Source organism: Peromyscus eremicus, chromosome 9, assembly GCF_949786415.1.
Source record: "Peromyscus eremicus chromosome 9, PerEre_H2_v1, whole genome shotgun sequence".
Classification (NCBI taxonomy): Eukaryota; Metazoa; Chordata; class Mammalia; order Rodentia; family Cricetidae; genus Peromyscus; species Peromyscus eremicus.
In genome coordinates, this window is record NC_081425.1 from 88,318,073 (window position 1) to 88,330,818 (window position 12,746).

Consider the following 12,746-nt stretch of genomic DNA (forward strand, 5'->3'; position numbering starts at 1 on the left):
TTTTCTCCAAAGTGCCCTTTTTGCAGGTAGCCTGTAGCTTGAAGTTTTCTGTGTATTTCAAGAACCTTCTCTATAAGGCCATACTTATTTGTTGGAACAGACACACACACACACACACACACACACACACACACACACACACACACACACACTATATGCCACACACATATCGATCCACCCAGATTCTTAATAATCATACATCAAAACTAGTATATCATTCAATTATATCAGAATGTGGCAGAATTAGGAATATGTCAAAGGAGCAATTTCTAGTCTGGGTTTCAGAGAAGCAAGCACACGCTCCTGTCATAGAAGAGTGACTTTCTGTCATCTTCCACCCCTGTCTCTTCCACTGCTGTCTTCCCATTGCCACCACACCAAAAACACCAACCACGCCTGTCAGCGGACAAACTCATCGGGCGTTTCAGTTTCTCTTTATGCTCACCTTGCTTGCACCTGCACTTATCACTTCAAATTTTTCTAAATATGGTGTAAGGTTTAATTTTAAAACTTTTCTCAGAGTGGTTCCAGAATCTGGAGTTAAGTCATAGCCCACAATCTCTGACATCTGTTTCCAGTGGCGGGCTCTCATTCCTGGATTGCACAGAATGGAGACAGTGGGGATGTACTCCTGAGGACAGAAATACAAACAATGATCTCATTTGACTCCCATACACATAGACTCCATAAACAAAGCCTTGATAATAGGAAGATTACACTTCTTCAAATGATTTAATGTGAGTACAATTAAAAACGTCAACTAGATGTAGAGGAAGGAACAGGGAACAAAGTGATTCTAAAGTTCATCAGCAATATTAGGCATGCAAAGTGATCAAGAAATTACCATAGAAAAATTGATAAGGAAAAAATTTCATGAGCCTTAGTATCACAAAAAATAAAGTGCTTAACAGCAAATTTAAGAAATGTGGGCCTACATAGTAAAATTTGCAAATATAGTTTTAAGGGGAATGGAGATCTAAATGATTGGAAAGATAATTACTTATAGCTTAGCTCTTTTGAAATTGTTGGCCAGTAAAGTCCCCAAATATTACAGGCTATTGCCATTGCTCTTGGTTACCCTCCAGAACCCTACTGTTGAAGATATCACATACTCGAGTCACAGAACATGGAGAAATCAAGCTGATACTGACCTGGATATATCATATCTAATGGTTAGATTTTGTAATGCTGAAAAGTGCTATATACATGCTACCAGAGAACAAAAGTAATCATCAGTCTTACCCAGCTATGAACCTGTGAGTTACAACTGTCCTGGCAAGATAAGCCAACTGGTGCAATAGTGGCATTTAAATGTTATGGGAGTAGTCAACCACTTTCTGATTGGACTTAATGCATACTGTACAAGATGGAACCCATGCTTGGTACCATAATCAATACCAAGAAGCTGTGGCTAGAGAGGCCCTAGGCCCTAGGGAGAGAACTTACTACCGTTATTCTGAAAAATGGGCACAGTATTAAACTGAGTCCTAAGAACTTGTCATTACGCCTATAGTGGATCTCTCAAACCTCCTCAGAGAAGTTTCTTTTTGTAGATTATAATTAACATACGATAACACAGAGACTACAACTGGACGAGGTGCAGAGAGTAAAGATTGGAGTGATCCTGCCTAAATGGGATATCTCTACCACATCCTCTCTTCCCCAGGCTCAGAAATCATAGCAGAAGAGAGGGTGAAAAGATTGTATGAACCAGAGGCTGTGGGAGCTGTTACTTCACTCTGTCCCATGATGGCAGAGTAAAGGAACAAGGAAACAGAGTTTTCTGGACACAATAAGGCAGTTGTACATATGAACTCATAGTAGTTAAGGTAGCATATACAAGACCTGTGCAAGCTCAAATCAGACAAAATCTCACCAATGGAGGAGGAAGCTGAACATGAAGTTGCATTCCTAGATGAGGAGCTATTTGTTAAAGATAAGAGCTGGGAGAGGAAGAGTCAGTTTTCTTTACAGGTGTGGCCCCCCACCAATCAATCATACTGTAGCGGACGGGCAAATACTCAAGATTATACGGGTAGTACAGTATGGTTTAAAAATTCTGAGGGCACAAAGTTAGGTAGGTATGGAAGGGGAGAGAATGGACCGGGAGGGGCTGGGGGTGAACATGATCAAAGTACAGCTCTGAATGTTCTGATTTGTTTTCTGCTGCTGTGGTAAATCAATGACCAAACCCAATCCCTGCCCTTCCTTGCTCACCAGAACTACACGATAAGGTCCTACTGCTGAAGACACACACGATGCATTTTGGTTGCAGGACGTAGATCAAGCCGGGAACTGATCAAAAGCTTCCCCTCGTGCTGGCCAGCTTTCACAGTGATGGGAAGTACTATGCAGGCTCCATCTGTGGTATCACCCAGTGCTGGACCCTTCATGCTACAATACCAACCTGCCAGGCAGGATGTGCTTACCGGTGCAATGGGAACATGATGGGCATTGGGATAATCAACTACTTCCTGATTGGATCTGAAGCACGCTCCACAGAAGGGAATCAACGCCTACTACTGTGAATGTTGTAAAAAGCCCATGGCTCAGGAGGTCATAGGCCCCAGCCGGGAACCTACTACTGTTGTTCTGTTAAATACACATGTCGAACTGCCTTCTAAATAGCTATGTATAGACTCATACCTCAGTAAGTGCTTCTCTCAACCTAGGGAAAGAGGGTTCTATCTTTGGTGGGCAGGAGTTAATGCAGAGACTGCCAGAGTGCTAAGAATAGGTTCCGGGCGAGTGTTTAGACACCTAAATGGAACCTCTATATCATATACCTGCCTCGAGGCTCAGGGAACATCATAGAAAAGCAAATGTTGCCTGGCGGTGGTGGTGCACGCCTTTAATCCCAGCACTCGGGAGGCAGAGGCAGGAGGATCTTTGTGAGTTCGAGGCCAGCCTGGTCTACAAAGCGAGTTCCAGGAAAGGCGCAAAGCTAAACCCTGTCTCGAAAAAAAACAAAAAAAAAGAAAAGCAAGCGTTAAGACTCTAAGAGCCAGGGGATGGAGAGAAGTGCTGTGAAATGCTTTCTTTTAGACATGACATATCTGTCATGAACTGACTAGCTATAGGTTACTTGTATGAGGCCCACATAAGATCAAGTGAACAAGATCAGTAAGAATTCCAGCAGGCATCAGTAACTGGACTTCTTTTTTTAAAGGAGAGGACACAAAGACATGGGAAAAGGAAGAACAAAATGGGTAAAGAGCCAGGCACAGGGGCTTTCTACCTGAAATTCTGACACTCGGACAACTAAGGAACTGCCAGTCTGTCCACACAGTGAAAAGGCTAATCAAGGGGTGTACAGAGTGATCTTGTCTTAGAGCAGGGCAATTGATCTAAAAAGGTATTTTTCCAAAGAAGGCATGAAAATGTCCAATAAGCATGTGAAAAGATAGTCAGCCTTCAGGTAGATGCAAGTCAAACCCATGAGACCCCACTTCATCCTCACCAGAGTGGCCAAAGCCACCAAGACTGACAATGAAAGTATAAAGTATGTTACCTAGAAGTGTCAAACTCCCTTTCTGTCTCCTGTGACCCATGGGATTACTACTGGAGGGGCTGTGGGTACAGGTAGAGTACAGGAAACCCAGAGGCAGATGTTACAAAAAAAAAAAATAATCAAGAAATGTTGTGAGTAGTCTTACAGTAACAAATTTAACAACTTATGATCTTCAAGGTAAATTAAGCAAATAAGGGGTAATAACACATGCTACATTTTATGGAAAATAAGATAATACATTCACACTGCTGTATATGTAACAGAATTCTAAAAGTACTCAAGAAAGTGCTAACACTGATCACCTGGGTAATAAAGATGAGAAATATGAGAGGAGAGTGTGCAGATTTTTATTTGGGGGCCATAAAATATATTAAACATTGAAAGTCATCCTTAAGTGGTTTATTTTTTTAATGAGACAACTCATCTGACCACTGGGAGAATGTGGCACAGACGGGGCGGAACTCGAAAGCACCACAAGTCTGTAGTCTGGACACGGCAGCTGCACACTGGGCATCTCCACCAGAACCACTAGTGTGTGACCAGCTTTACAGAAGGAGAAGTAACAGCCAGGGCTGTGCTCCGTGCCTGCAGTCCGAGGACTGCAGAGGTAGGAGGAGGAGGAGGAGGATCACAAATCTGAGGCCAGCCTGGGCTACTCAAGTTCCAACCAGGTTGGGCTGCATGACAAGATGGATGACATGAGCTCAGTTCCAAAACCCGCATGGAGGAAGGAGAGAGCTGACTCCCACCTGGTGTCCTTAGACTTATAGACACATGTAAGGCATGCATGTGTATGCACCTGAGGAATGACAACCACAGCTGTCCTCTGGCCTCCAGATACATGGGTATGGACGCCTGTACACAAACATGCTCCCACATACATGAACACACACAAGTACACACAGAGATGTGCATGTACATGTGCATACACACATTCATATTCTTGCCTAGAATGAAGGAGGTGGAATTTGGCCAAAAGATGAGGCGAAAAGTATTTCAAAGCTACACTAAAAAAAAAAAACAAAAAAACTACTACACTGATTATGTAGGTCTCTGCTTATTTCTGTTTTTTTGTTTGTTTTGGTTTTTGTGAGACAAGATCTCACTAGATAGCCCAGGCTAGCCTGGAGCTTGTAATCCTCCTACCCCAGCCTCTAGGTGCTGGGATGAAAGGCGTGAGCTGCCACACCAAACTCTATGTTTTTACTTTTCTTTAGGTGCCAATGGTATTCTCTCAAAGCAGCCGTCCCAGAGCTACAGGAAGTTCACAGCTCATATCCCTAACAACTTGTGGAGCAATGAATGAATGAATGAATGAATGAATGAATGAATGAATAAATAAATAAGGCTCCTTTCACAGAGTCGGAGTTGAAATGCCAAGAAGGAACATTATTGGCCCACTTTGGACTACAGGCTTATCCCTGAACCAATTACCACAGCCAGAGAGATGATGTATTAGGATTTCCTCCTCTTGCATCAGGTGCTCCCAGAGGAACAACTAGTTAGTTACTGACCAAAGCCTGTTTATATGGAGCTGAACTACTGATATACACGAAGTCTTCAGATCAGAGGATGGATCTGATATTGTATATAGTATACAACATGATACTGAGAAGAGATGGATAATATTTAAATGCCATTAAAAACGTGTATACCTTAAAAACCTTTATCTGCTCCATTACTGTAGTACACATAGCAATTGTAGGATTCTCCTTTGGTTCTTCTTCAGGTTTCTCTTCTACCAAAGATCGTTTTCTTGCTGCCTTTCTTCTTTCTTGTAATTCTTTCTTTTGCTTAGTTTGGAAGAATTTCAGTGTCTTAAAAATTTCTCGGGAAAACTCATCGACATCAGCTTCCATGCTTTCCCCATTAAGGTCCAAAAACCCTCCATCCATCCACCTGAATAAAAAGAAAAAATAATTTAAAACTCATATTTCTGAACTACATATAAGTATGGAGAAACTTTTGTGTGGACTCATTTTCTCTGGCAAGACAACCGAGGCACACAGTAGAAATGATGGTAAAGGGACAGAGTTAACATCATCATTTAAACTACAGTGCCTATGCTGAAACATACATCCAATTACAAACAGGTAACTAACACTAGTCAAGTAAAATGTAGACTGGAGCCCACACTTCTAATTTTGTGTAAGTATTACTAAACTAGTTACATAAAATGTGACCTGACTCTGATAAACCCAAGCAAGACTCAGAAGTTCTATTATCAGGTTCAGTGGCACATTAGCGTCATCTGAGGTTCTCCTATATGACACCTGCTTTTCACACAAGCAAATGAATACATCCTACTTTTAAACTTTTAACAAGAAATGTCTTAGATTTATACACCTTTTAAATCAGTTGCTTAATTTTTTATTACATTGCTAAAAATTACCGTTTTTCTGTTCGTTGCCACTTCAAAACAAAGTTAAAAAACTTCTGGTAGGGTTCAATGTTGACTTTTAATTTTTCCAGCTCAGGATACTTTGTCAATTCCCATTTGAAAAGTTCCTCTTCTTTATTAATAAACTGAACTGATTCTTCTGATTCCTGAATACGTTTTTGTAGCTGTCTTACATCTGTCACATACTAAAAGCAAACAAATGTTGCAGAAATATCCAGATGATATTATAACGAGATTGCATAATATTTCACAAGGAATATTCTCCTATTTGTACAATGACTTTAACTATCAACATCACAACATCACTATGGTGATGAGCAGGACATGGTTCTGTTTCACTGTACGACAGTAAACTAAGTCAGACATCAGGTTTGATAACCAAGTGCACCTTCTTTTGGCATGGTAAATGCATGTTTCGTCTACGTTTTAAAATGTGTTCACCTATGGCTGGCCACAGTTACAGCCCTCAGTGTGTATCTGACCTGTTGCATGCGATCCAGCTCTGCGAACTCTGCAAACTCTTCCATGCGACGTGATTCTTTTTCTATTTCCAAAATGAGTTTCTCTCTCTTGGCTATTAGTTCATTTTCTTTTGCACGTTTAGCATGCTCAATGAGCTTTTTAAAGAGATAATTCAATGATGTTAATTAATGTTGTAGAAAGAAAATAATTTTGAAATAAAAATATGTTTTACAGTAATTTAGAGAAAATGGAAACAATCATTGTCTTTAATGACTGATGCAAAAATGCAAAGAGTAAATAACAGAGACAAATTTTCCTAGATCTTCAAAACTCAAAGTTGTTAATTATATAGTTTGACTATTTAATATATTATGGCATAATATTTAAAGCCACCATTTATAGAGCATACATATACCATATATCAAGGGCTGTTAAGAACCCTTTCTACATTATTATTTTCTCTACAAAGATAAAGAAATTGAGATATATGGAAATCAAGAAGCATGTCAAGGTTACAAGGTTGTAAAAGCAAAAAGTCAAGATGAAAACCTTGTCTATCCCATGCTTTTTGTTATTGTTCTATTTTGTCTCCCAGTTTAGGATAAGCTGGCTGATTACTTTTCAGAATTTTAAATTATATTCACTCTAAAATCCTAAGTCTGACACCTCCAATCTCTGATAATTTGAGTTACTCAGCTTCTCTGCGTTACATTTTTTTTTTTTTTAAAGATTTATTTATTTATTTATTATGTATACAGAAGAGGGCGCCAGATCTCATTACAGATGGTTGTGAGCCACCATGTGGGTGCTGGGAATTGAACTCATGACCTCTGGAAGAGCAGTCGGTGCTCTTAACCTCTGAGCCATCCCTCCAGCCCTCTGCGTTACATTTTAATCATTTGTAAAATGGGGGCAAATTGGCACAGCTGGGGTTTTATGAGTATTTATTAACAATAAATGGCAATAACTTAGTTCATGCTTACTATTAATTTACATAATAGTTCTTTGTCGTTCATCTGGAACTTACCAAACCCCGAGAGTTGAGCCTAGAAGCCTGTTCTAAGCTGGCTGTACCATAACAGGTGAAAGACACACTGACATCCACACATCAGGTTTTAAAGTCAGATGGAAATTGGTATGAAAATTAAACATCCGCACTACTTAAAATGTCAGAATGTGGATGAAGTGAGAAGCCTCTGCCAGTAAAGGTAATTGCCACTAAGCCTGATGGCCGGAGTGCAATACCCAGGACCCACAAGGTGGAAGTAGAACCAGCTCCCACAAATCGTCCTCATATTTCCACATGCATGTCATAGTGTACACACACACACACACACACACACACACACACACACACAGGGCAGGGAGAGAGAGAGAGAATATTAAAACTTTCAGAACACAAATTATACACTTGAAAATATACTTACTTCATCATTCTCATCAAAGACAGGGTTAATTTTTGTAGGCCACATGAGGACAGTTGCATTTAAATTTAAGTCTTCTTGAGGAAATAGAAAAACATCCAAAAAGTAACTCATTTGCCGTTTAGATTCCTACAAAAGAAACTCTAGATGTATCATATAAAAAAGAGCACAGCCAACAATTTCTAATATTCCTTCAAATTTAATATTTGATGCTCCGTCCAAATTACATGGGTATTGTAATAGCTATCCTATATTTATTTGGCTTCAAGTCATACGACTATACTTTAATGTGGTTTTTAACGATTGTTAATGCTTTCACCAGGGGCCGGGAAGATGCTTTAGTGGTAACACACTTGCTGCACAGGACCTGAGCTTAGATCTATGACACCGACAATAAACAGGTGTAGTGGTGTGTGCCTGTGATGCCAGAGTGTGAGAGGTGGAGCCAGGTGGATCCGGAGACTTACTGACCAGCCAGACTCACTGAGTAAGTGAGCTCCAGATTCAGTGTCAGAAACTCTCTAAACAAACACAAATAGGAGAATGATAGAGGACATCCAATGTTGACTTCTGACCCCAACACACAAAGCCCATGTAACCCACCCCCAACACACACACTACACACACTCCCATACATGCAATTAGTTTTCTCTGATTGTTGACTCAATATAAAGATAACTCTTTGACCTCCTTGTCCATGATTTTAAGAGGTGATTAAGTGTTTGGCAACCTTTGAAACTTTTGATTTTAAAATATCTTAAATTCTTTTTGTTCTTATGATTTGATTTTTAATCATTGATGATAAATATTTTATTATCGTTTCTTTATTTTGCATCCTTAATAATATTATCATATTTTGGATTACTAAGCATTACAGCAGTAGTCCAGGAAGAGCTCCAGTGTGAACGGCAAAGGGAAAAAAAAACTGAACACAGTAGTTGTACCTAATTGGAGAGGCAGAATTTTTTTACCCCCTATGGACCTCATTGATCCAGATGTTATACAGCAGTGATGTAACACTTAAAAAAAAGTTGGGGATGACAAGATGGTTCAGAAGGAAAAGTACATGGTGCCATGCCCCACAACCTAAGTTAGATTCCTGGGCACCACACGAAGGGAGAGAACCAACTCTCTTAGGTTGTTCTCTGACCTCCACACATATGTCCTAGCATGTGCACACCCCACACTAACTAATTAATCCATTAATTAAAACATAATTAAAAGAAGAAAAGTCAGAATCTGGTGGTACTTCAGGATTCTCAGAAAGGAGGAATAATGCTCAGTTAAGTTCAAGCCTCCAGTCCCATGACTCCTGAGGGAAATGCATGAATGTAGTCTCCAGGATCCATGCACAGAAATATTTTCAGCAGTACCGCCATTAATAACAAAGAATAATAAATATCCAGAACAGTAAATTCTAAAACTCCTTTTGTGTGTGCAGATGTAGGTACATGTGTGTGTCCATGTGTGTATGGAGGCCAGAGGTCAATCTCTGGTATCATTCCTTAGGATCTGCCCATATTATTTATTGATTGATTTTTGTTTTTTGAGACATGGTCTCTCTCTATAGCTTCGATTGTTCTGGAACTCACTATGTAGACCAGGCTGGCATTAAATTCATATACACCCTCCTGCCTCTACCTCTGAAGTGCTAGGATTAAAGGCATGGACCACCATGCCCAGCTGCCCACCTTATTTTTTAAGAGTCTCTCTCACTGGCCTGGGGCTCAGTAATAAAGATAGATGAATTGTCCAGGAGGGTGCGGGATCCACCTGTTTCAGCCTCCCTGGTACTAGCATCATCAGCATGCAACACCAGGCCCAGCTTTCTATGTGGATGCTGGGGATCAAGTGCAAGTCCTCATGCTAGTGCAGCAAACTTAAAAACTAAGTTATTGCACACTGATACAACATCAGAAATGGACTGTACTCCAGTGAAAATAAGCTGAAAAAAAATAAGCTGATATAACACTGGCAATATGCAAAAGAATACACACAGAATGGTTCCTCTTAGATGAGTATCAAAGTCACATAAAAATAAACCATGTATACTAGAGATGCACACTTAGTTCATAAAACCATAAGGAAGGGTAAGAAAGTGAACTCAATCAAAAGGAAAACAACATTCAGATGCTGCTGGGCCAGGGGCTGTGATGGTGGGCTTCTGGGCTGTTGGTTCTATTCTTTCCCTGGGTAGGAGTCACTTGTTTCACAACATCCTAAACTATGTTTGATGTGATTTTTAGCAATCTTCATGTGTTACAGCATTAAAAGCCTTCCAAACAGAGTGGAAGTTAAATATATTTGAATGGGTATAGAATCTTGTGCCGTTTTTAAGACTACTATTAGATGTAGAAAGTCTAAAAAAAACCCTTAAACTCCACACTATTTAAGAATATAAACATAATTGGCTGGACAGTGGTGATGCACACCTTTAATCCCAGCACTCAGGAGGCAAAGGCAAGAGCATCTCTGAGTTCGAGGCCAGCCTGAGCTACAGAGTGAGTTCCAGGACTGTCAGGGCTACACAGAGAAACCCTGTCTTGAAAAAGCAAACAAAAAAAACCAAAAAACAAAACCATAATTGATGAAACTAAAGAAATCAAAAACACCATTTCAGAGAAAGTCAAGTCGAAGCCTACCTGGGATGGAGGAGAAAGAGAGCAGACATCTATAACGGAGAGGGGAGAAAGAGAGCAGACATCTATAACGGAGAGGGGAGAAAGAGAGCAGACATCTATAACGGAGAGGGGAGAAAGAGAGCAGACATCTATAACGGAGAGGGGAGGAAGAGAGCAGACATCTATAATGGAGAGGGGAGAAAGAGAGCAGACATCTATAACGGAGAGGGGAGGAAGAGAGCAGACATCTATAATGGAGAGGGGAGAAAGAGAGCAGACATCTATAACGGAGAGGGGAGGAAGAGAGCAGACATCTATAATGGAGAGGGGAGAAAGAGAGCAGACATCTATAACGGAGACGGGAGAAAGAGAGCAGACATCTATAACGGAGAGGGGAGAAAGCAATGGGTGTGACCAGAAGAACACAGGTGAGGCCTTCTGGGCTATTCTGCTATTTTACCTGGTGTGTCAACACTGATTACTTACTTCACAATAGTTGATAAGGTTTTTTTTTTTGTTTGTTTTTTTTACCTGGATCCTTTCAGCCAACTTACGAATTCCTGAGGTTCTAGCTTTTTCTACAAACGCGATTAGCTCCATCATTTCTTCTGTTGTCTCAGGAACTCGCAGAGCGTGCTCTTTGATTGTTTCAAAATCACTGCAGATACTGACAGAACACTCTGGTTTACTCGACTGATGACAAGTCATTTGTAGTACATTTAATAAACCTTGTTCTATGATTGTCATAAAACTGGAACTCTCCTAAAAACAACTGGCTGACTCACGAAGATATCCCATAATATTTAAGCTTAGCTTGTCTGATGTCACTATACACATCAATAAAAATCAAGGTAATACTTTCATTTGAAATTATGGCATACTTAATTACTTTTCTAGTGATCTCTTAAACTCTCTTCAAGAGTGAGATGAACATTGTAGCAGACCTTACATCTGACGGTCCTAATCTAAATCCCACCTCAGCTGCTACCAGGGTGCTGGTTAGCTTTTGTCAACTTGACATAAACTAGAGTCTTAGGAGAGGAGGCAACTGCAACTAAAGACTTGCTTCCATCAGACTGGCCTGGGGAAGGACTGATTGTTATGGGAGAGCCTAGCCCACTGTGGGCAGCACCATCCCTGAGCAGGTAGTCCTGGGACGTACAAGAATCCATGAGCTAGCCACGGGGAGCAAGCAGGTAGGTAAGCAGATCTCTTCCATATTGGTACGTCACTTTCCGCCTTGAGTTCCTGCCCTGACTCCCCAAATTGGTTTTTGGCCACGGTCTTTATCACAGCACTGAAAAGCTCACTAAGACAACTAGTTTTGTGAGTTTAGGGCAAACTTAGATCCAGTTCTATATTTATAAAATGAAGCTATTAATACTCCTCCTGCTGAACTGTGTAATACAAGTATGAATGTAAAGGGTATAGCATAGCTCAAGTCCCTGTGAAATATAACAATATAGCAAATAAAAAGATCGTATCCTTGTTTATATATTTTAAACTCTAAGATATTTTAGAATATCCTATGTATAGAAGTATGAATCTAGGTATCTTGTGTCATTATTCAACAAAAGTATATTTTTCAGACTTGTCTTCCTATGCCTTAAAATATTTGTATTGATATACCACTAGAAATACCAGGAAAGAATCCAGCTAGGCTGGAAAAGATGCAGGTATACTTTTTATTTATTTATTTATTTATTTATTTATTTATTTATTTATTTATTTATTTATTTTGGTTTTTCAAGTCAGGGTTTCTCTGTGTAGCCTTGCCTGTCCTGTAACTCGCTTTGTAGACCACGCTAGCCTCAAAATCATAGAGACTGACCTGCCTCTGCCTCCCAAGTTCTGGGATTAAAGGCATGTGCCACCACGGCCCAGCAATCTTACGTTTTTTAAACAGGAGTAATCTTAGTGAAATGTCCCTTTGGCCCCGTTATTGTGAACACAGTAGTGAATGTTACTTACGATTCATTTTCTTTCCTGTGTTTTGCAGCGATGTCACTTAATAGTATGTTTGCGAAGGCTTTTGCTTTGTTTGTCAAGCCTACCTTCAAGTCCTCACAGTCCAAACGAATCATAGGGTAATGAACCCATTGAGGCAAAAGCATTATTTCTGAAGCAAGACTGAAAAACTTTTCTATAAACTTTAAAGAAGAGTGTTTAAAAACAAAGTTAGACTTTTATAATTAGTGATTTTATAGTACTATATTATGATGAAATTCTTAATCATGTAATCTATTATTCTTGCTAAGTGACTCATATTCTTTTTGTTACACAAACTTGTTTCCTCTTGGGGCTGAGACTACACCCAGGGCCTGAGG

The 12,746-nt window shown here is 39.9% G+C and overlaps 1 protein-coding gene across 1 annotated transcript in view; it reads right to left on the reverse strand.

Moving 5' to 3' along the window:
- Dnah12 (dynein axonemal heavy chain 12) overlaps window positions 1–12,746 on the reverse strand; it is a 157,868-nt gene that overhangs the window by 130,128 nt on the left and 14,994 nt on the right. The window contains exons 11-17 of the mRNA XM_059273985.1: window positions 12,391–12,569; window positions 10,951–11,086; window positions 7,802–7,927; window positions 6,395–6,529; window positions 5,904–6,097; window positions 5,167–5,410; window positions 446–631 (exon numbers count right to left, since the gene is read on the reverse strand). Coding sequence (XP_059129968.1) covers window positions 446–631; window positions 5,167–5,410; window positions 5,904–6,097; window positions 6,395–6,529; window positions 7,802–7,927; window positions 10,951–11,086; window positions 12,391–12,569 — 1,200 coding nt within the window. The remainder of the gene's footprint in view (window positions 1–445; window positions 632–5,166; window positions 5,411–5,903; window positions 6,098–6,394; window positions 6,530–7,801; window positions 7,928–10,950; window positions 11,087–12,390; window positions 12,570–12,746) is intronic.